General features: G+C 43.0%; 2 protein-coding genes across 4 annotated transcripts in view; both read left to right on the top strand.

Moving 5' to 3' along the window:
* Nucleotides 1–945: 945 nt before the first annotated feature.
* On the top strand, nt 946–14310 carry ZNF76 (zinc finger protein 76). 2 transcript variants are annotated; one of them, XM_081865396.1, is made up of 14 exons: nt 948–1071; nt 2731–2866; nt 3442–3522; nt 4695–4772; nt 5996–6198; nt 6493–6609; nt 7030–7105; nt 7382–7507; nt 8216–8395; nt 9087–9317; nt 9682–9809; nt 10451–10606; nt 10695–10808; nt 13410–14310. In XM_081865396.1, exons 2-14 carry the CDS (start codon nt 2755–2757, stop codon nt 13512–13514), a joined length of 1707 nt encoding a protein of 568 aa, XP_081721522.1. In that variant the 5' UTR covers nt 948–1071; nt 2731–2754; the 3' UTR covers nt 13515–14310. The 2 variants fall into 2 exon arrangements, with proteins under 2 accessions (XP_081721523.1, XP_081721522.1); XM_081865397.1 differs by lacking the exon at nt 8216–8395 and having other exon boundaries at nt 946–1071.
* A 1553-nt stretch (nt 14311–15863) lies between these two features.
* The window catches only part of DEF6 (DEF6 guanine nucleotide exchange factor), a 48636-nt gene continuing 41500 nt past the window's right edge, over nt 15864–22999 (top strand). The window contains exon 1 of one of the 2 annotated variants that reach the window (XM_081865386.1): nt 15864–16039. In XM_081865386.1, the coding sequence (XP_081721512.1) occupies nt 15944–16039 (96 nt within the window). In that variant the 5' untranslated portion in view covers nt 15864–15943. Of the gene's footprint in view, nt 16040–16803; nt 16917–22999 lie in introns of those variants that run through there. The other variant, XM_081865388.1, reaches the window with a different exon arrangement.

Raw genomic sequence — 22999 nt, 5'->3', positions numbered from 1 at the left:
CTGCTGAAAAAGTTTGCTGACCCCTGGTTAAGACACAACAAGTGGTTTGTAGTGAGGTTTAGAGTGAGGAAAGCGCTTCTTTCAGTAGAATAAATGAGTCCTAAAAGGTACACAAAACAGTACATGCATGGAAAGGGAGGGGAGTAGAGCCACTTGTCACCAGTGGCACTTATCTCATGAGTGCCCATGGCACTTAGAATTGTAGTTCGAAAGGACCCCAAAGGGTAATCTAGTCCAACCCCCTGCAATGCAGGAATCTCAGCTCAAGCTTGACTGATTATAGTCCACCATACAGCTCTCTCAAAAAATAAATGTCATTTGGGAAGGAAAATCGAATTTTTCCAACAAAAATACTTTGTGGCTTGAAGAAGATTTCTTTGCAACACAATCACTATCTTAAAACTAAGCCCAGGGCTGAGCGCTGAGGTGGTCAAACTTCCTGACCGCACCAAATAATTCAGGGTGGTAAAATCAAGAAAGGAATTATGAGCTGATCCAGCGGCATCTTCACCAAATCAGGTGAATGGGCATTAAAATGTGAAATGGCAAATGCCTCTTCAATAATTTCTTCTTTAATACCACTTCCCACCATATGATGTGAACTAATCGAAAATAAAATCACAAGAGCAAATTTCCGGTGTGATGTCCGCTGCGCGATTCTTGCCGTTTGCGTTCTACCAAGACACAGGAACTCGATCTGTGGTTTTCGCCACGTGGCCAGCAGAGGGAGCCGCTCACCCATGACTTCGCTTCCTTTCGAGGCGTACGGTACTTTGTTTTGGTCGCACCTGCAAAGGTGGGTATATAAATAGAAGGAAGGGCAGATGCTTCGCCGGGATATCTGCGCATGCCGAAGAATCCGGGGCATGCGCACTAGCAAGCACCGTGGGGTCTTTGCTTTCCTTTTCCGGGATTTGGAAGCGACCTTGGCGGGGCCCCGGAACCTGGATAACAAAAACGACGAGCAGGTTGGGTAAGCTGGATAAAGCTTCGTCATACAGGTTGCAGGGCAGCAGGCTGCGGGCGAGGCCTGGTGCATGGCGGTCAGGCGGCGGACTCGGCCCTCCACAGGTCGGTGCCGGCAGGGAGGCGGGGATGAGGTGGGGAGATGCTCATGTGGGGGGGGGGGGATTTCCATCTGCTCCACCGATACGCTGCACCCTGGGAGAGAAAGAGGGGGCGCCCCCCGGGTCCCCTCCACCAGCAGAGCCCCCATTGCCCCCTCCTACGTCCCAGGGCCCTCCTTTTTTGCACGACTTACCCCTCAGATTCCTGCCCCGCTTCCCGGACGCCTTGCAACAGCTGCTTGGCAGGCAGAAATTCGAGTGGAGATCTCCCCGACTGTGTGGGGAAGCTGTACCTGTTGGGTTTCTGCCTGCCTAAATCAGAGGAGCTCTTTCTCCATGGAGGGGACTATAGATGGCGTTCGGGACCCCTTTCCAACTCTACCATTCTGTGGGGAAAGGTGGCTGGCTCCCTTTTCTGCGAGGGCTCTTGCGTGCAAGCAGAGATGAAGTGACCTGACCTTTTCCCATCAAGCGTGCTGCGTGCTGGTAAAATGTATGGCCAGGAAAAGAAAAGAGAAAAGTGACCACAGATGGTTTTCTGTGGAATATCTCCCAGCTCTTTTCCCGATTGGTAAAATCTATCCCAGTTCAGCATCCCTCACCTACGTGGAGCCCCAGTTATATCTCTTCAATCCAAATGCTAGCACTTCAACCGTGATTTAGGTTTGGTTGCTGAACCCTCATCTATAACCCTTGGTCTGTTAATGTACAATGCCATTTGTACCACAAGAGCCCTGCTAGTAAAATTTTAGAGAATACATTGGTCAACAGAATTCACCAAATCTCTTCTGGCATTTCCCTCTTTCCTAAAGCTTTTCACACAAAAAAGTAAAGCTTCCTTTCAAGTTCTGTTGATCCTATTGTATGTTTAAGCAAAAAATATGGAATGATGCCCTTCAGGAGGCTACTTAGCAAATGCCAATTATTTTCCTGGCGACAGGAAAGGGGAGAGGAACACAAATGTATAAAGAGAAGGGAAAAAAAGGTTTCTGTAGCTCCATGGCAGATCATGCAGAATGTCCCAGGTTCATTCAATATATGGCATCACCATATAGGCCTGGGAAAGACCTCAGCCTCTGAAACCCATGGAGAACCACTGCCAGTCAATTTAGAAAATCCAGAGCGAGATGGTCAGACTCTATAAGGCAGCTTTTTGTGTCCCAAATTATGGAACAGTAACAGAAAGGAGACTACTTGCAATGCTAGCCCGAGTTTCTTCCAGTTGTATGACTAAAGTTTCACCACAGGAGGTGTGGGGGTAGTTGAAATGGCTTAACTGACCAGATTCTGTTTGCAGACTGCCAGTTCATCACTCTAGACTGAAGTTGGTCCTATGCAGTTACTGTCTTTCATGGGTCTAAGGGTGTAGTGGTGCCAGTTTATGGACCAAGAGATTTTGACAAGTCAGTAAAGCTGCAGTCTCATGTTTACAACATTGGCCAGCCAGATATCTTTGGGGAAAACTACAAGTAGGACATGAAGCCAACAGTACTCCCCTGTTATTTGACCCGTATCAGAGGTAGGCTGTATCCGAACATGGAGATTTGTCATGATGAATAGCCTTTGGTAGACTTACAAATCCTGTCCAAAGAATTCTACTCAGATTACTTTTTATATAAATGTGAAGAAGAAGTTTATATATAACTTGCTGTTTATGTTTTAGTTCTAACATGGAGAACTATCTTATATGTGGAATTCATGTCTAAGGAGCCACCACCAGAGCGCAATGGAGAGCTTTGGCTTACAGGCAACGACCCTTTCTGATGGAACAACAGCCTATGTTCAGCAAGATGCTCATGGTGAGTAACTTTGGTGCTGTAGTGGCTGCCTTCTTGTGGCTGGTGAGATTGGGACTGATCCAACCATATGATTAATGTTCAAAGCACAACACATGCAGGAAGATCTTTGGACATATACACTAGGTTAAAATATTTCGTTGGACAAAATTATAGTGGACAAATTGTTCATGTTTTTCAATTTAAATAAAGATAAATAAAGTAATGTTTGGGTTTTTCTATATTTACTGACATGCCAATTCTTGTACCCAAATATCTTATAATGTAGGTAGATATTGGCCATGGTTGCAGTTTTATATATATATACCTGGGCATAAGTCTCATATAACTCATTAAGACTTATTTCTGAGACAATATACTTAGATTGCACTGTGAGGCTGCAGTTCAATTCATGTTGCTTTTGAAATTACCTTGCTTCTGAGTAAACATGCAAAAACTGAGCTTCTGAAAAGCACTTTGCTTTGTAATTATTTTCCTTGATAAGAGATTGTCAGGTGAGCCTGGGTGAACATGTTGAATCTTGTTAACCTGGAGGGCTTTTTCAATGCTATAACAAATTCTCTTGTCATCTGTTTCAGGAGAGAAGTTAATTGAAGGGCAAGTGATTGAACTTGAAGATGGATCCACAGCTTTTGTCCAACAAGTAACATTGCAGAAAGGTTAGGAGTAATAGATGTATACCTATTTCAGAAATTTGGGGAGCTTTCACTGCTTTTTTCTGTTTGCAGTTTTCTCTGTGAGTTGAACCTCTTGTGAAATTTGCACCAAGCAGTAGTGCACTTCGCACAGTTAGAGATGCATATTTCAGGTAGAAACTGTAAATCAGCAGGAGGCACACACTCATGTAGAGCAGATAAAATGTGCTGGATTTCAACAGGGCTGCTAATGAGTAAATTTACCTAAGGGCATCTGTTTTGGACCTGCTTGACACTAATCTTCCACAAGAATAATATTTTGTGTGTAAGCTGCTGTAGCATTGCTGTGCAATCCTGTTCATGGTTACTTAGAACTGAGATTCATTGAGTTCAGTGGGCTAACTCCCATTTTGGTGTGCCTTGAGTTGCAATCCTATTCATACTGTCATGGGGGTACATACCATTGTTTCCACGAGAAAACATGCATAGAATTGAGCTGTTAGTTTGATCGAATATACATCACAACTTAAATCCTCCGAATTTCTTATCTGAGACCCATGTTACACATCATGAGGTAGACCGGCTGTAGATTTCAGCTTGTAGAAATCTGGACTGTACTAATTCTGGTTGGAAGCTGTGTGTCGTTTTCCTTTAATGCTCAGAAGGCAGGAGGCTTCTGAATGCCAGTTGCTGGAAATTGAAGGAGCGAGTGGTCTTGTTCTCACATCCTGCTTGTAGGCTTCCCATAGACACCTGGTTGGCCACTGTGATAACATAATGCTGGATTAGATGAGCCATTGACCTGATCCAACAATCTATTCTTGCACCTCCATGTAAAAACAGATACCTTGCATGTAGTCATGTTGTAAAGAAGGGAGAAAGGTTCCTCTCCCTGGTGTCATCATTCATCACATGGAAGAAGCTTTGCAGTGGAAGGAGCACTGAATACTAGCTGTGATAATAGGCTGCATTCCTGCCTTTTTATGCAATTACTTTTTTTCCACTCGTGTCATTGAACTGACATGGACTGGCTTCTCTTCAAGGATTATAGAGCAAGGGCCCTGTAGGCCTTTGAGCAAACCATGGCTAGAATTCTTGAGTTGTTCTTGCAAAGTCAGCTTTCTTTACTTTCTGTTGCATAACAACCTTACGATGCATGGGGTTTATTTTTGTGTATGTTCTGATTTGTTCTGTAGAGTCCATCACATTTGAAGATGGTCAGCCAGTAGCGTTGGAAGACGGCACTATGGCTTTTATACATCATGCTCCCCAAGGTAACGATCAGTCTTTGAACCTTCCTTTCTACATACTAGGTTAAATAATTCATACACAGTGGGTAGTATTCAATGATAACGAGTTGCTTGATTAAAGGTAATAAATATTACTAACTTCAGTTAATTCATTTCAGTGCATCAACTCTGAGTATAACTTAGTTGGATGCAACCCAGTACTCTAATAAATGTGATCACAGCTGTGTGTGTAGCTATTGGGCTGGACTCAACTAAATTGTTGCACTAGCAGGAGCCAGTGAAACAAGTCCCACTAGCACAATGGGGCTTCATCCTCCCCATATGCCTCCGGGTTGGCTCTGGGGGCTTGGGGAAACTTCAGAACAGTGCATGGGGGGATCTCATGCTGTCTGGGAAGCAAAAATGCTTGTGCTGACAGAACGGTCATAATACTGCGACACTGAATTCCTCCCATAGTCTTTTAAAACTTAAACCTCTGTGACTTAGAATTTTTATTGTTACCTCACCCTGAGTCAAGTCAAAACAATTCAGGTTAGTGATGAAGAGAGAGAGGGCTCTGAAGGAAACTCTCGGGGGGGGGGGATCAGATGTGCAGAGAGATGGTGTGGGTCTTTGCATCACTGCCAAACCTTGAGTTGGAGAACAGAAAGAGTCAGCAAGCTTAAGAGCTCTCTCCTCCCCTCTCTCAGGATCAATCCTGATTTGCAGAGATAATTGAAGACTACCCTTGACTGGTTTGGATGTCATGGTAAATGGTGGTTTAAGGAAACTAGGTAACTTTCTGTTAAGAGTTGGAAGGGCAAGTGCTTGAGCATATCATTCACTCTTGATGCTTCACAGTATGGTTTGGTAACAGGGAATGTGTTCTGTTTCAGTATCTTATCAAATCCTTTCCCTGTAACCATACAAAATCGTCCTATCCAGATTGATGAATAACTACCAAGCAAGTAGATTGTTCCTTATTGCTCTGCAAACAATTCAAGGATGTGTGGAAATCATTCTGTGGTGATTGTATAATGATTCCACGCAGCTTTTGATTGTGGAATGTGTTTCATGTTGCAATTTTCAGCCATAAATAGAGTTGGATTCTATTGGTGTTTGCAATGATTGAATTTTGAACTGCTGTGAAGATTTTGCCATTGATGCTTTTAACTCTTCATCTTTTTGCCAGCTCTAAATGATCAAGAGGTAGATAAGTAGCAATTAGAGCTGACATGTGCTACTACAGTGTTTGTGGTCCCCTCCAGAGGGTTATGACCCCAACACCTTAGAAGCAATCCAGCTGGAAGATGGATCCACAGCTTTCATTCATCGCCCTGTCTCCCTGTCAGTGGGCAGCACCACACTGACAGTGCAGGCAGATGTGGGACTGGAGGAATTGGCTGCAGGAGAGAAAGATGATTCCTTTGAAGTTGATTCCATTACTGCCCTCAAGGACTATGCCAGTAAGGTGAGGATATTATTCTGCTTCTGTGGAAGATTCAAATCATCCTGCTTTGTGATTCTGCAAACAGAATGAAATACCAAGTTTCCAGAATGATATAAAAGTATTAAATGTATTTATTTGAAGCATTTATATTTTGCCTCTCCATCAGTATTGGCCCCCAATATCTGGCACTTGTGGCATCAATTCTCCTAGTCTGGTGACATGACTCCACTTTTAGAGTATGTGTGTTCATAGCAGATGGAATGGTGACTTGCAGGACTTGTTCAAGCTTAACTACTTCTTTATGTTGCTTGGCAGGGCTTCCACGAGGAGGAAGTGGAGAGCAATGGGAAGGAACCAAAGGTTCCTGATAGAGTTTACCGCTGTGGTTACAGTGGTTGTAGCCGCCTCTTTACCACATCTCATCATTTGAAGGTAAGTCATCGTCGTAGGCTCACAATGTTGCCTTTTAGAGGACTAAAAGCTCTGCTGTACCTATAATGGGAAACCATTGATGCTGTGGAAGAGACAGTAATTTGCCAGTGCAAGCTTTAAAAAAAAAATTCTTTTGGAATAGTTTTTAAGAGGCTGGATCTGATGCAGTGATGTCAGAGATAGCCTGGGTACAAACCTCTTCTCAGCCTCTTTAAATTTTAATCCGTTTTAGTATTTTCACTTTTTGTACATTTTAAGGTAATGCTGTATTTCCCCCCTGTTTTTCTTGTTTCACCTTTTTGTAAACAGCTTAGTTTTTTTCAGTCAAGTGGTGTATACATTTTATGAAATAATTAAAGATAAATATTCCAAATTGGAATCGCCCCATTCAGTTCACCTGAGCCTTCACTGTCTTCACAGGTGCATGAGCGGGTTCATACAGGCGATCGTCCATACAGATGTGACTTCTCAAGCTGTGGGAAAACCTTTACTACAGGTAATGTGTGTCAAGAACAAAAGATGATCTTGTTCAAGTGGAGTTCTGCAGGTCTGAGAAGGAAGATCCAAATGTAGCAAGCTGAGGACTATTGAGCCTAAATGGATAACAAAATTGAACTAAGTACAAGGTATAGTTCCCGGTGACTCAAGCTACTTAGCTTACACGAAACTTCTAAAAATCAGTGTGCTGCATTTTGGGTAGTCTCTTGGAGTTGCTGTGCTGCTTGTGCCATCTTGCCACGCTGCTAACCTTGCATAACCTTTTCCCTTGCAGGTTATAGCCTGAAGAGTCATGTGAGAACCCACACGGGTGAGAAGCCATACAAGTGTCCAGAAGATTTATGCACCAAAGCCTTCAAGACTTCTGGAGATCTGCAAAAACATATCCGGACGCATACTGGTATGTCCCAAAGTGTTTATTATTTTATTTTTGGGCTATTCCGGAGCAGAAATCTAAACCGGGGGAGGGAGGTGAGACAAACCCAAATACTCTAGAAAGAGGCAAAAGGGCTACTAATATTTTTTTTGTCCAGATTCTGTACCAAATAATTCCATAATTTTAATCTAGAATAAATTGTCCAGATTTATATAAGTGTATTTCATTTGTATAATTTTTAGTATGGGATTTGCAGGCACCATTTATCAGCTCATTTCCGATGCTCAGCACTTCCCAAGTATAACAGTTAGCTGATTGGCATGCACTTTTTTTTTTTGCCCACATGGTTTGATTTCAAACTGTGTGGGCGAAAATAGGTCACCGAATGTCATGTGACCTGAAGTGACTGGTACCCACCTGCCAAACCTGTCCCTCGGGTGTGTGTGGATCCAGCTCCCCACCCCCTGATCTAGAATGAGGCACTGTTCAGGTTGTAGCTGCTTAAGGGAAAATGATGGAGGGCCTTTCAAGCCGTCATGCTCATACTAGCTTCACATACAGCAGTTGGCTCTTTGACACCATAATGAAGATGGAAGACCTCTGCCCAGCCTGGCAAGGTAACATTCTCACAATTACAGTGTAGATATATTGTGCACTTAAAGGCATGAGTGTCTTAAAATGTCAGTGCTATCACAGGCTTGCTAAGGATGCCTTCTCTCTCTTCCCCTGAAGGTGAGAGGCCTTTCAGGTGCCCTTTTGAGGGATGTGGCCGCTCATTCACCACCTCAAATATACGCAAGGTCCACATCCGGACACACACTGGTGAGCGACCATATATGTGCCCAGAGCACAACTGTGGGAGAGGGTTCACTAGTGCCACCAACTTCAAAAACCACATGAGAATCCATACAGGTAATATTTGTGTGTGTGTGTGTGTGTGTGTGTGTGTGTATCTTAATTTTCATATTTCATTAACGGGAAACACCATACAGGCAATCCTCAGCATGGTATACTTTCACAATCTGTGGGGGTGGTGTCAGTTGGTTGAACTTTATTATGTGTAACACACCATCCCAGTGACATATTACTGCATTGGGGGGATCAACATGGAAACTTGCTTGCTTGAACCAGTTGTCATCTGTAAGATGGCCAGTTAAAAGAAAATGTGTATTGAACTACTAAAAACAAGTAGAGTGAGATTTGAAGCCCCCTTCCCAATTGCTTAAAGTACTCTTGCAGTGTAATCCTATACCTTTTTGAAAGTAAACCCCACTACAGTGGTATCTCGGGTTACATACGCTTCAGGTTACATAGCTTCAGGTTACAGACTCCGCTAACCCAGAAATAGTGCTTCAGGATAAGAACAGAAATCGTGGTCCGGCGGCGGCAGGAGGCCCCATTAGCTAAAGTGGTGCTTCAGGTTAAGAACAGTTTCAGGTTAAGAACAGACCTCAGGAACGAATTAAGTACTTAACCCGATGTACCACTGTATATTCAATGGGGCTTATTACCTAGCAAGTGTGTTTTGGGATTGCAGCCTTTGCTTTATGCCACAAAGTGAGAGATACCCATTCCTTTATATTTCCTTCTTCTTATTTCCCAGGGGAGAAGCCATATGCATGCCTGGTGCCAGGCTGTGGGAAGCGCTTCACTGAATATTCTAGCCTTTACAAACACCACGTGGTTCACACACACTGCAAGCCATACACCTGCAACACCTGCAGCAAAACTTACCGCCAGACCTCTACGTTGGCTATGCACAAGCGCACTGCGCATGGAGAACTGGAAGCTACAGAAGAGAGTGAACAGGCCCTCTATGAGCAGCAGATGAGAAGTGAGTAGGCACTAGAGTTTTGTGGGAAGCTTCATACTTTGAGCCTATATATTCTTGTCATTTTTTGGCTCATTGCCATGCTTCCTTGTGCTTCCTAGTCCTTAAATCAGGCTTCCTCAACCTTGGCCCTCCACATGTTTTGAGACTACAATTCCCATCATCCCTGACGACTGGTCCTGCAAGCTAGGGATCATGGGAGTTGTAGGCCAAAAACATCTGGAGGGCCGAGGTTGAGGAAGCCTGCCTTAAATGCTCCCTTCTGCTGTTCCTGCCTTACCTTCAGATAACTTTTTCAAGGCTGTTTCAATGCACTCTGCTGCTCAAGTAGAGCACTCTGCTGAATCTCCTTTCCTTGTTCTCCCAGTTGCCACGTTTGATATGCCTTCACTGAAACACCAGTGTATTGTTTCTGTGAAGGTGGAACACGAGGAGGAGCAGGAGGATTGCAGGGCTGTGCCAGTGACTCTCGTATCTCAGGATGGAGCAGAGCAGGTATGGAGTCTGCAGAACTTGAAACTAAATCCACAGAGGTAACAACTCTCCGGTTTTGTTACCTAGGACAGGTCAGATAATCTTCACCCTGAAAATGCCCTGATCCTAAACATTGGCTATAGTACATCTACATGCAACATCTACTTAAATCATGTTAGCCCCATCCATGGTACTTAGTTGGACAAGGGTTCTAATCACACCAGTTTGGGTAAATGAACATTGCAGAGCAGGGTTTTATTTATCTGTTTGTTTCATAAAATACATACACCATACACTTGATTGTAAAATAAACCCCTCAAAATGGTGAATATCACAGAGCCAGGGATAGCCCTACATTGGACAAAAGATTCCTGCATTGCAAGGGGTTGAGTAGATACCCCTCATGGTCCCTTTCAGCACTACAATTCTATTACTCTATTACCATATATTCTTATTAGTGGTGATGTAGTCCAATTTTTCACCATTTGCGTATGCAAGGAACGTTCTGATTTCAGGTGAAGAACATGCCTGTGTGAATGAGCTTTTTGTCACTTGACTACTTCTATTCCCCATGCTCCCAGCCCATGAATCGGCTTGAATCTTTTCTTTTTAATCTGCAGCCTGCAATTTGGCCTGACTGCATTTTCACCTGCTCTTTGCAGGTCCGTCTGTCTCCTGAAGACTTGCAAGTACTAGGCTGTGATATCACCATGCTAACACAGAATGGCACAGCAGTATTGGTACCCCAGGAAGATATTTCAGCAAGTGGTACAAATGTCCTGACTATGATTGGCGCCGATGGGACTGAAATACATCCGGTACTCATTTCTTCTAAAACCTTTGACATAGTCTGGGAAAGTGTTTTTTTTTTAAATATAATGGTTGTGCTGATGTGATACTTTTCAGGTTACACTAGTCACTTCTGGGACAAAGGCATCCGAGGATTTGCCCACAGCATCCATCCATCACCAGCCGCTGACAGTGCTAGCAACAGCAAAGGACACTTATATTGCAGTTCAGGTATTTCATATACACATCTTGCTTAGAGTTTGCAGGCACAGGTGTTTTTGTCACGTTGGAAGAGAGCCTCTTGTCCCCCTCCCCAAGGATGCATACAGGTGATGAGTCTGACCTCATACTGCCTTACCACTATGCAGCAGAAGCCACATTTTTAGGGCATTGATTGACACAGAGACCAGCCAATCATGAAACTAACTCCTCCTCCTTGGCAGCCCTTGTTTCAGTCACACAGAGCAGGTTTTTAAGTGCAAAAATAATTGAGCACCATACAAATATTTGAGCAGAGAACAATGCAGGCTCTTGAAAAGCTAATCAAACGGGACAGCCAGACTGAAGCATCAGGTGAAGGATCAACTATTAAAATTTAGTTTGAAACCAGGTACTTGTGTTCTTTGAGGAGTGAAGTGGGAGAGCAGACTCTTTTTTTTTTTTTTTTAACGTGGTAACTTCCATCTGGGTTTCAGACTTCTTTGTTCCCCATTAATTACGATAAGGAGAAATTGCCTTTGTTGTGAATTTTTGTAGAATGTTTAGGGATTTCAAAGACCACAGAAAGTACTGTATTCTTTTCATCTTGTGATTTTAGGATTTACAAAGAACACATTAATTGTCATACAGAGCAATATTACTGTATTGGTCTGAATATAGGTTACACTTTCCCCCAAAATCTGGCTTGTATAAAACCTGAGTGCAGCCTATAATCACACTCTTACAGGTAAGGTACCTGTGACTTCAGAGATCTCATTTTGGGGCTGTGATCTCTTTCAGGGACAGCTTATATTCAGAACAGTACCATAAGTAGCTGCCCCTTGTAAGAAGTCAGTCCATTGAGTTAAATGGGGTTTCCTCCCAGGTAACTCTGTATAGCAGCGGTAGGGGCCCTCTGGCCCTGCACCAAGCTTGGTCCAGCAGGGGGTCCAATTTGGCCTGTGATTTCCCCCCAAATCATGCCTATCAGCTTATGTAGGACAGGCTTTAATTCTTCATTGGCTGAGCACCCAATTTCCAGCAGGGAACAGGATTGTGCAGCGGGATTGCTTATCATTTGAAAAGCATTAAAGTCCTTTGCCTTCTACTTTAAGTGAGCTGGAGAGGGGGCATCTTAAAGCTGAAAAGGGCTCTTTGAAACAGTATCCCCACCTCCATTAAACAATTTAAAAAACATAGGGAGGCTGCTTCAAAGAGTGCTTTGACAAAACTCTTTAAGAGGCTCAGTGCACAGGGGCTGTCTTAAAACTGTAAAGTACTATTCAAAGCAGCTCCCCAAAACCACATTTTAAACATGACTTTCAATAGAAAAGGAAGTGGGGGCTGCTTTGAAGACAGGTTTTGCAAAGGCTTTAAGATAGTCCCTTGTGGTCTTGTTTGAGCCTCTAGGGGCATCAGGGGTTTGAAGGGGGAGCGTGGGGAGATTTGCAAAGTTACAAAAGGGATTTTGATAGGTGGAGGCCTCCACCCTCTCCCAGTTGTGATGCCATAATGACGAGTGGGTAAAATTTGGCCAGTGAGGTGGATCCTGATCAGGCTGTGACCTGCAGAGCCAAAAAAGATTCCTCACCCCTGATGTATGGGATAGATGAAGTCAAAGACTATATTGTATGTTCACAGCTGCCTGATTTCCTTTTGTGCCCTTTTTACATTGCTACCTATTTTCTTTTCCCACCATGCAATCACTTCATTTCCACATAACTTCCTATGCTGTTTCTTCACTTCCCCGTTGAGCTACTTCTGCTTCTGCATATCTACTTCCAAATAATGTGCAGTGGTACCTCAAAGCACACCTCTAGTTAAGAACAGTTTCAGGTTAAGAACAGACCTCCGGAACGAATTAAGTTCGTAACTAGAGGTACCATTGAATGTTTATAGTGTCTTAAAATAATTTGTGTGTGAAAGAAAGCCAGCAGTGGTTAACTTTGCATCCAATGTTTACTTTGAAAAGTTACGTGTCTTTAATATTATCTTTCTCTCTGCCAAATTGCACTTAGATGCTTGCTTTGTCTTGGGAGCCAGTTCGTAGGCCAGAGTTTGGCAAGTGGACAGTCCATAACCAAATCCATCTCCTTGGATAATGCTGGTTGGGTCTTCAGTTGCCAGAGACAAAGGGTGTCCAAAAGTGGAGTTAATGATGTCTGTGACAATATGGAGCAGCATCCAGTGAACTTGTTCCATCGGTGCACCATAACCAACCAGTCTGCAGGCAGGGCTGCTCGTGAATGCATCCTTAGTGCTAATCTCATATTACTATTATCACTTTTCATCCATGTACCTGACCATCACTTGTGTGTCTCCTAACCAAATACATATTTTTCTGCCATTTGTGTTCATTTATTTCACTTGGAAATACCAGGCAACTCCATGCTGTCATTAGGCAGCTTCAGGCAATTGATTTGGGGTGTCATGAAATGTTAGCAGATTATTGATTATTCTGATTTTTTTATTATATATTTTTACTGCCAGGAAGGAAAAGAAGTGCTTGTGAGATTTTCTGCCTCAGGCCTCAAAATTATTTGACCTTAGGTATTAGTCACCATGACTTGGAGCAGTGGGTGGTGGAGATTGGACCACAAACTTGAGAGTGATGCCGTCTTTTTCTCTTTCCAGGTAAAAGAGCAGCAGAGCTCAGATGATGCCATTAGTGTGTCAACCTTAGCAATTCAACAGGATTCTGCAACTCTTAAGGTATCCACATCAAACAGTGGGTTCTGAGACCTCGCATGGAGCTGGAGCAACTGAAGCTGGATGGATCACTGGAGTCTTCAGAACCTCCAACTCAAAAGCCAAGTGATGGGTGCTTATCCTCCTGGACCTGAAAATAGCCCTTACTATTTGCTGCCATCTGTCCGGCATGAATGAGCTGATAACTGAGAAGCACAGATGGTGAAGTTACATGAACTATTGGATGCGACTTGGTTTAGAAATATTCCTCCTATAAGTGCTACAACATGTTTTATGGCCTCTTTAAGAAAGCCTTCCCTTAACTTTCTGAGGTGGCATACGCACTATCATTCTGGACCTTTCTAATTTCTGCTGAATGTTATTGGAGGAAGCACTTGTATTTCATTTCTTGGAGGGCTAGAAGAGGCTTCATAAGATTATGGGACTTGCATGGCTGGGGAGAGTTATCTCTTCGAAGTTTTTAGCATTAAATGTGTTTTTAGCCATAGAAAGTTCAGGAAAAGGAATTACGGGTAGATGGGTGCTCTCTACTTTTCCTTACCTCAGATACATGGGAGCAGAAAGTGTTGGCACAGGAGCGGTCACACACTCTCTGAGAAGAACTGAAATGCACAGTACCGGAGAAGGACAAATATTAATGTGATGGCTGTGCTGTATGCATTTCCTCCCAATTATCGTGGTTGCTTCCCAGTCTCAGCAAGTGAAATAGACTGAAGCAGACGTGCAAAGGAGAAGAAACAGCTTTGTATTAAATTTTATTTGCCTCTTTCACTCTCTGAAATAACAGAAGACGCTAAATGTGTATTTAATAAAATTTTGGACTTGATGTTTTCGATTTTCTTAGCAGTTGCCTGGACTTCCTTATTAAGGAATTGAGACATGAAGCAGAATGTGCCTACCTCCCTGGTCATACTTCACTACAATAAGCTGTAGAAATGTGTGATCAAGTTAAGCAGCCAACAGAGATCCCTACCGATGTTACCATACAGGGTTTTAATCCTGTTGGGTCCCCCTGAATAAGTGACAAGTCAAACAGCATTTCATTCTGTGAGGCTGATCTATTGTTTGAACTGCCTGTGGTTGTGTAGGGGATACTGAGTTCCTCCATCTAAAATGGCGTTCTGTTGTTGTAGCATCAGGGAGAAAGTCATCTGTATCACAACAGCCTTAGCCATGACATGTGAACATTGCTCTGAATGGGCAATATGGTGCTTCTTTGTTTTTTATATGTTCATTTTGCATATAGCTCATGCAATTGTATTCTTTTACTCATTTTACTGAGCTGTATTGCTATGAATATAAGAGACACACCCAGCTCAAATAGTACTGCACTGTTCTGTTGCAGTTACAACATGTGCAGTGCTGTCTTTTCAAGCCTCCCTAGACCACAATTGTTTGTTCTTAGAGCACTGCCAGGTGTTCAGGCCTCTTTTTTTATCTTTGTATGTTCTTCTGGCATTTAAGTTCTCAGACCAAAACTCAGACCAGGTTCATAAACCTGGAACACAAGTTGACCAAAGAGCAAGCAATATTCTGTACTCCAATATTGACACATCCTTTAGATAAAGAACTTTTAAAACTAGTAATCCCATCAACTTTGGGGGGCCCAACTTCCTCAAATATTTTATTGGGGTGTGTGTGAAGGGACCTCAGCCCCTAGGAGTCGGCTCTTATGCTACCTACTATATACCATGAAAGCACATTCTTTCCCTCAAAGAATTCTGGGCACTGTAGTTTGTTAAGGGCTGCTGGGAATTCCCTGAGGGTGAACCATGGTCCCCAGAATTCTTTGAGGGAAATAGTGCTTTGAATGTGCTTTAAGCTTATATATAGTGTGTAACATAGCCTGAGTTTAACTTTCCCTTCAGGAAATTAAGAGCTGGAGCATCCTTATCTGATGGCCTCTGCTTGGAGACCTCATACTGCATATTGTAAACTGCCTTGAGTATGCTGAGGGGCAGGCAAGATTAAAACGATTTTTTACAACAAAATTTTGCCAAGTAGAAAGAGGCCCAGTTCCCCCAACAGGTGGCATTAACCTTGAGAATAATACATTTACGTAGCCCCATGAAATGAGTAACCGGGCAGGAGATTGCAGCCTTGAGGAAAAGAGAACGGGTAGAAAAGGAGCGACATATCAAATCTGAATGTTGTTGGACTCGAATACAAATTGGACTCCCGCTAGTGTTTAAAGACGCGCGAACTTCCTGTCTTAAAAAAAAAAAAGATTTGTATTCATTGTTCTTTGCTCAATTACACTGAACCACGAAAAGGGGGAAGGAAAAAGAGCGAGGTGGCGGCGCGCAAGCTCCCCGAGCGTCGAGGCGACAGGAGGCGCTGCGGATGCAGGGCGCCCTCGCTGCCGGCTGCGCGGCGCAAAAGCGGCGCGTTTCCTGAGCGGCCCGAGGGAGGATCCTCCTCGCCGAGCCAGCAGACTCTGTCCGCGGGGCGCTCGAGCCATGGAGTTGCGAGCCGAGCTTCTAAAGTCCATCTGGTACGCCTTCACCGCCTTGGACGCGGAGAAAAGCGGCAAAGTGTCCAAATCTCAGCTGAAAGTAAGTGGAAGCGGGTCGAGGGAGAGGGAAAAGGCGGCGGAGGCGGAGGCGGCTGCCTTCTCCCTCAGAGCCCGCGGCGGGCTTGGGGCGCGCACTCCGCCTGTCCCCAGCAGGGCTGCCGGCGCTTGGGGGGCCGGAGGGCAACTTTGGGAGCGAAAAGAAAAGAAACCCCCCCTCACAGCTGTGGCGACGACTTAGGGTTGTGGGATTGCTCGTGAAAGCGGGGGATATCTAAGGAGTTGTGTTCTTCTCTTTTTTAAATAAGGGGAAGGAATAAACATTATGCACTTAAATGTTCTGGTCTTTAAAATATGCCTTCCCCCTTTCTCTGCACTGGGGTGTGTAAGCATGTGCGTGTTAGAAATAGACATTTGCCTTCTTCCTGTTGAATTTCCTCTGCCCTTTTCCGAGGCAGCTGGTTGCAAATGCAGCGTTCCTACCCACGCTCTCTACCGATCTCATAGCTGGCTGCTTTTAAAATGGAGCAAAGGTTGTGCAGAATGTGGGTTCTGCCCCCCCCCCTTTACAAAAAGCGTTTCTTTCTCTCTCTTCTCCTTCGCAGTAATCTTGTTGGGTGGGCATGACAGATCTTCTGCTGAGTAGACAAGACTCACTTTCTTTAAAGGGGCAAAATGAAGAAGAGCAAAACTCTCCTTCCTTGTAAAATCCTTGTAAACTTTGAAATAGCAACAAAGGCGGTGCTTTGAATTACAATGTGGACGCTGGGCTTTTGCTTAATCACAGTTTTCGGAGCGGGGGTGATGGCAGATGAGATGCAAATGCATGCAAGCCCAGCCAAAGTAGGGCAGAAAAGATCTGAGGAACGCTTGATGCAAATAGTGGCGACACCTTGTGAAATCAACACAAGCCGATGAGCGTAAGTGATAAAGGTTAAGGCTGGCTTCCTGCACTGCTCTTACATAAAGTGGCGGCTGAACCAGTGGGGAAACTGTTTTGCCCCCTCTGGACCACCATCCTTAGCCCTTTAGCCCCTGCCAAATGAATGCAAATGCTGGGCAGCTGCCCGGCATCCCCACCTGTTTGCAGAGAACTCCCACGTTGCTGCTGCTCTGTTTTTTTATTGCATCCTAGAGTTTACCCAGCAATGCCAGTGTCTCAGATGTGTTTTTGCTCCTGCAAATAGGCTGTGTAATAATAACTTTCCAATGAAGGTTTGTTATAGCCTTACACTTAAGTCCCTTCCTGGATTTTTGCACCTTACCCCAAAGTTCATCATGATTGGCCACGGTTTACCCAGGACAGGACACTTGGAACCAGCCTGGGGAAAAATTCTTTCTTTCTTTTTTTAACGTGTTTCTAGCAGCCTCAGACTAAGCCTTAGATTTAACTGCGCAGCTGTACATGACTTTTGAGAAAGTATTTGCTTGTTTGCTTTTTAAAAAAGCAAAAGCATCTAGTATGAAAAGGAGCACTGATGAGGGCCTCTCTGTGTTTATTTGCACACGCTGGCCTTGCAAGGCGGGAAGGGTGAAGAGCAAAACAAACAGCAGTATTGAGCCATTGCAAGAATTACATCACTGCCATTTCTTCATGGAATCTTGCTGAGAGCAAAAAGGGGTTGTGTGCTTGTGTTAGCAACTTCCACTCCTTGGTTTAAACGCTGCAAAAGCACAGTATATTTATAAGCAAAAGCATTTTTTGTGGTTACTTTTTACACATCATAATTACATTGCTACAGTTTATGAAAGGCAGGGCCAAACTTGGCCCTCCAGATGTTTTGGGGCTACAATTCCAACCATCCCTGACCACTGGTCCTGTTAGCTAGGGATGATGGGAGTTGTGGTCCCAAAACATCTGGAGGGCCAAGTTTGGCCATGCCTGGTTTATGAGCACAGGTAAAGCAGTCCCTTGGGGTGTGTGCTTAAGCAGTGGAATCTGTGCCTTTTGGTATACATCCGTAATACAGCAAAATATTTAATTGTTTGTAATGATCTTTAATTGTTTGTAATGATCTTCAGTCGGACACGACTAAACGACTAAACAACAACAACAACAACAATGATCAGTGGGCTGGAAAATTTTATTCACCTATACTTTTTCCATTGAAAACGTTTAATTTTTAGAAATGCAGTGTTTTGTAAATGTAATTACTACCATAATGGATACAATACCAGTCAAATTGGATAGCTGGAATGGATATAATCCCAGTCAAATCAAGAATTGAAGTTGTAATTAACTCCTTTCAAGTGACTATCCATAGAAAGCAGATACTTTTATGCACATGGTTTTTCAGGCATACTAAAATTAATGTTTATGTCTTCTGCTACCTCTGTTTATAAATTTAATAAATAAATAATAATTAAAATAATAATGTATCCTCTCCCTCTTTTGCCTCCTCTATTATTATCATTATTATTACTTTCCCTTCTCCAGTAGGTCCCGAAGTGGATTACCACAGTCTAAAATTCAGAATTTAAAACAGTTAAAACAGATCACAATCACAGAAATAGAGTGGATCCTTTTAAACCACACTAACAGCACCATTCTATTCTTTTTTACCTAGAATTAAGTGCTACCCTATTCAATGGATCTTGTTCCCCAGTAAGTGTGTTTAGATCTCCCCTACCCTTATAGTTCAGTTACATTTGGCTATATGCAGCACATAACAGTAACATGACGTACATTTTAAAATTTCATTTATTAAATCTAAGTCAAATGTTAAATCAGATCTCAGTTAATTTAGGGTGGTGTTGAAAATATTTCCAGGAAATGTTTGGACTTTTTCTGGAAAATCACTATTGATGAAAACCAATGAGTATGTAGAGCCAGTTTCGTGGCCAAGAAATACAGGTGTGCCTGAGGGATTATTACATGTGGTCTGAAACACACATGTGGTCTGAAGTCCCTGTTCGAAGGATATTGTAGAGTAGGAAAGAACCTCAAAGTATATCTAGTAACTAGGTCAACCCCCCAACACAGGAAATCCACTGCAACAGCATCCCTAGTTGTTGGCTACATAGCCTTTGCTTAAAAACCCTTAGAGCTTATGTGCTGTACATCAGGGGGGTTTAAACAATGGTCCATGGATCCCTAGGAAGTCCATGGATGAGCTTCGGGGGGTCTGTGAACTGGGTACATAAAAATATTCAGTTTTTAATTTCCTTCCTGCTACATTGAAAAAAGTCTTTGAGAGAAAAATATGGGGAGGGGTTCCAGAGCTTTCACCAGATTTTCAAAGGGATCCAATGACCCCAGAAAGTTTAAGAACCATTTTTTTGTACATAATTAGACAGTGTTGTTAACTATTTATAGAATTGCTTTACACATGTGCCAGTGTTGGTGCTTTAACTACGGTACTTTTATGTGAGTGTGGTGCTCATTTTGTGTGAGTAAAGTCACTGAAATTAAGGACCTTTTGGAGCATTTTAATACGGATGATAATGTAAAATAGGTACTGTGAGTAACCGAATAACACCATATACTTACGTATACTTAACCAGCAGGACTCAGTTGCCTCTCATCTTACTAATTCCTTTACCTTTAGAGTAGTTTCTTCAACAATGGAAGAAAAAAATGAGTGTGCATTCTGTGTGGGGCTCCCCTTTTGCCTGGTTTGAAAACTCCCAATTGATACAGAATGTAGCAGCCAGACTACTGCTGGGGGCACCTGGCTGACAAAATGTGACACCGTTGTTAAAATGTCTGCACAGGCTGGCCATTTATTTTATTTATTTCATAAAATCTATATACTGCTTGATGGTAGAAAACTTCAAAGCAGTTTATAAAAACAATAAAACCACAAGATTATTATTAAAAGCAATAAAAACAATAAAAAATAAAACTCAATAAATTAAAAACACATCAGCATTCAAAATATCTGGTAGGGATATTTACTACCAAGCCAGATTCAAGATAATGATATTCATTTACAAAGCCTTGAACAAATTAGGTTCAGGGACTGCCTGAACCCTTATATCTCTGAAACAGTTGAAGATCTGTGATTTCAAATTTTTATGCGGCTTTTACTGTGCCTACAGAATTGTGGTAAACTGATATATATTGGCCAGTGGTCAGATTATGGAAGCTGTGGTCCAGTAACATCTAGAAGGCAACTGCTGCAATAGGTGATAGTTTTCTCAGCATGGGGATACAGTGAGTGCCACTCATTTGTTCACCTGCTATGCAGCTGTTAAAAGTGCAGGAGCCCTGCTGAAGAGGAAAGTGGTAATTCGAAGTATCTGATAACGTAAATAGGCTCCTTTTTGTGGTGCTTCCCCGCCCCCCATTTATGGTTGTGCTGTGCCTCACAGATATGTTTCCTGTGGGTATGCAGAAATGATGGTTCCAGTGTCAGCAATAAGATTTTTCTTCCTGTTTAGTTGCATACAGCTCTCGCTTCTTTAGAAATCTACGTGGTTAGGATTGTGCATCTGTGAAACCTGGTGATTTCAGAGCTGGTGCTCATAGGTAAAATATTTTTTGAGTTGACTGGAGACCTTAGAAATCCACATGGAGTAAATTTGAACTTGGTGGCTATAATGAACCCCTGATTCCTGTAAGATTGTTTGCTACAGCGCTGCATTTGAGTATGCTGTACATCCATGGTTAAAGCAATGCTCACAACTTGGTGATAAATGCTGCTGAGCTTACAAAGTACTTATGGCCGTGAGTTGAGATTATGGCTACTACTCTGAGACTGCTGTCCTAAGCATGCTTACTATGGAATAAGACCTGTTGAACTCGATAGAGATTACTTTTGAGTAAACATGCTTAAGATAGTGCCATTAAAAAAATGATTCTTTAAAAAAAATTCTATTACAAAACCAAACTCAGGTTTGCACACAACTGAACAAATCCATGATTGATAATTTCATGGCTATAGTTACAGCTTAGTTGCTGGAATGTTCAGTGGTGGTGTATCTCTGAGGTCTGCCTTAGACCAGGGGGGTGGCTAACCTGTGTCACTTGAGATGGTGTTGGACTACAGCTCCCATGAGCCTCAGCTAGTATGGCTAGTGGTCACAGATGATGGGAGTTGTAGTCTAATAACTCTTGGAGGGCAACAAATTAGCCACATTGGACTATATTCTAAGAACAAACAGGAGATGACTACTTCCATCATTCTCTAAAACAGCGGTTCTCAACCTGTGGGTACCCAAATCTGCTCTAAAAGATGCTTTATGGTGTGTCAGTTTGTTTGTCCAGCTAGGCCAGTGTTGTCTACTTTTGACTGGCAATGTCCCTCTAAAGGTTCAGGAAGAGGCCTTTCTCATCACTTACTATGTGATAAGAAAACTGGAAATACCAGGCATTCAAACAGAGTACCTTCTGCATGGAAATAATATGTTCTGCTTATGGTCTCTTCCGTAATAAAATTGAAAGTGTACCTCTTGACTTGTCAATGGATTTAACCTGTTTTCAAAGCCAATCATCAGGTGAGGGACCTACAGTGGCCATGTTTGAACATAGCAATAAGCCAGATTTTCTAATTTACCTTAGTTTACTGTGATTGAGCAGTGTGCTAGTGCACCCTGCCTGGTTGTTTTTGCTTTGCTCTTAGTCTGGAAGAGCAAAATAAGCAAACTAGAAAACCATAGCTGTCAACTTACAGATTTGAAAATAAGGGACCAGCAGCCAAAATAAGGGACCTGTAGCCTCACCTGTTCCAGGCACTCCAGTCTTCCTGTCCTCCTGCAGTCTGGTCAGACTCATGCTGGTAGCTTCGAGAACACTGTCCAACCAACTTTGTAACCAGAGGTTCAACTGAATAGAATCTGAATCACATGCACCACAAGGCCTATGCAGCCTCAGCTTAAGATGGCTCCCCGGCCTGGCTTTGCACTGCAAAGTTTGCAGCAGCACATGCAACAAAATGGCGCCCAGCATTCAAAAACCTCCTCAGCTTGCATTAACTAGCCACACAAGGCATGCAAGCTCCACCCCCCAGTCGTTCTTAGACTTCTTATTGGGTGAGCAACACAGCCAAGCAACACAGTTGGAGCCTCCCTCCTCCCTGGCCGGCAGGGAGAGGAGCTGCTTCCTTTGAAATTTAAGGGACATCATTTAAGGGACATTTAAGGGACATCCATCAATAAGGGACAGCAGCGGGACATGGTGCTGGAATAAGGGACTGTCCCTTCAAATAAGGGACACTTGACAGCTATGTAGAAAACCTTGGTATCCTATTATGTCTGAACCAGGTATTGTGGATTGTTTCTCTTGAACAAGCCATGATCATTAGCTAACCTTAAAACATGGCCTGTTGTTGACTTGCTGGCATTGGCTTCTGAGGGAACAGCAAAATATGACCCCTGGTTTGATTTTAATGGAAAGCCAAAGCTTCCTGGTTTGTTTGTTCTGCTCATGCCAGGGGGTAAGCAGAGTGGAAGCAACTGGGCAGCACGTACCAGCATGTTGCTCATTTACAGTAAGCCACAATAAGTCAGAAAATATTACATGGGAATGCAGTCAGTGTTAAGAATATGAGTGTCTCTCTGCTTGTGCAGAATGCCTTTTTTCCAACATCTGCTTTTATGTGACCAGGACTTCAAGAGTGAAGTATGGGGTTTTGAGTAAGGCTTGAGCTGCCAATTCTTTCATTTATCAAAATTATCACCTATTTAAAACTGCATGTCCCAGTCTGCTTACCTCTAGAGCCCTTTTCTCATAGCAGGTTCACTAATAAATTTTTAGAGCCAACATTATAGCAAAGTCTATGCGAACAGAGGTTGCAACTGCGTTTGTGGCTTCCTGGGCTGTTTAGTAATGGGGATTTTTTTGCAGGCAGGGAGCCACCTTACTGTTGCCGCTGTGTCTCCTTAAGCTTTGCATGTTACAACAAGGCAGTTTTCACGTGATTTGAACTTTCCTCCTTTTAAAATCCAGTAGTTTTTGCAGCTTATGAATCTTCTGATCTAACTCATCAGTGTTTTGTTTTGTTTTGTTTAAAAAAAACCTTTTATCTTGCAGCAAAATTATAGTGGGAAAGCCAAGTAGGCT

The sequence above is a fragment of the Podarcis erhardii genome, assembly GCF_964252035.2.
Source record: "Podarcis erhardii genome assembly, chromosome: 6".
Lineage (NCBI taxonomy): Eukaryota > Metazoa > Chordata > Lepidosauria > Squamata > Lacertidae > Podarcis > Podarcis erhardii.
The sequence above is the reverse complement of the archived record's forward strand: the minus strand, read 5'-3'. Positions and strand labels throughout refer to the sequence as shown.

Coding starts and splice junctions, on each gene's coding strand:
- ZNF76 (XM_081865396.1), top strand. CDS start 2,755: ATGTGGAATTCATGTCTAAGGAGCCACCACCAGAGCGCAATGGAGAGC. Junction 6,199..6,492: donor TCAAGGACTATGCCAGTAAG/GTGAGGATATTA, acceptor GTTGCTTGGCAG/GGCTTCCACGAGGAGGAAGT. Junction 10,809..13,409: donor ACACTTATATTGCAGTTCAG/GTATTTCATATA, acceptor TTCTCTTTCCAG/GTAAAAGAGCAGCAGAGCTC.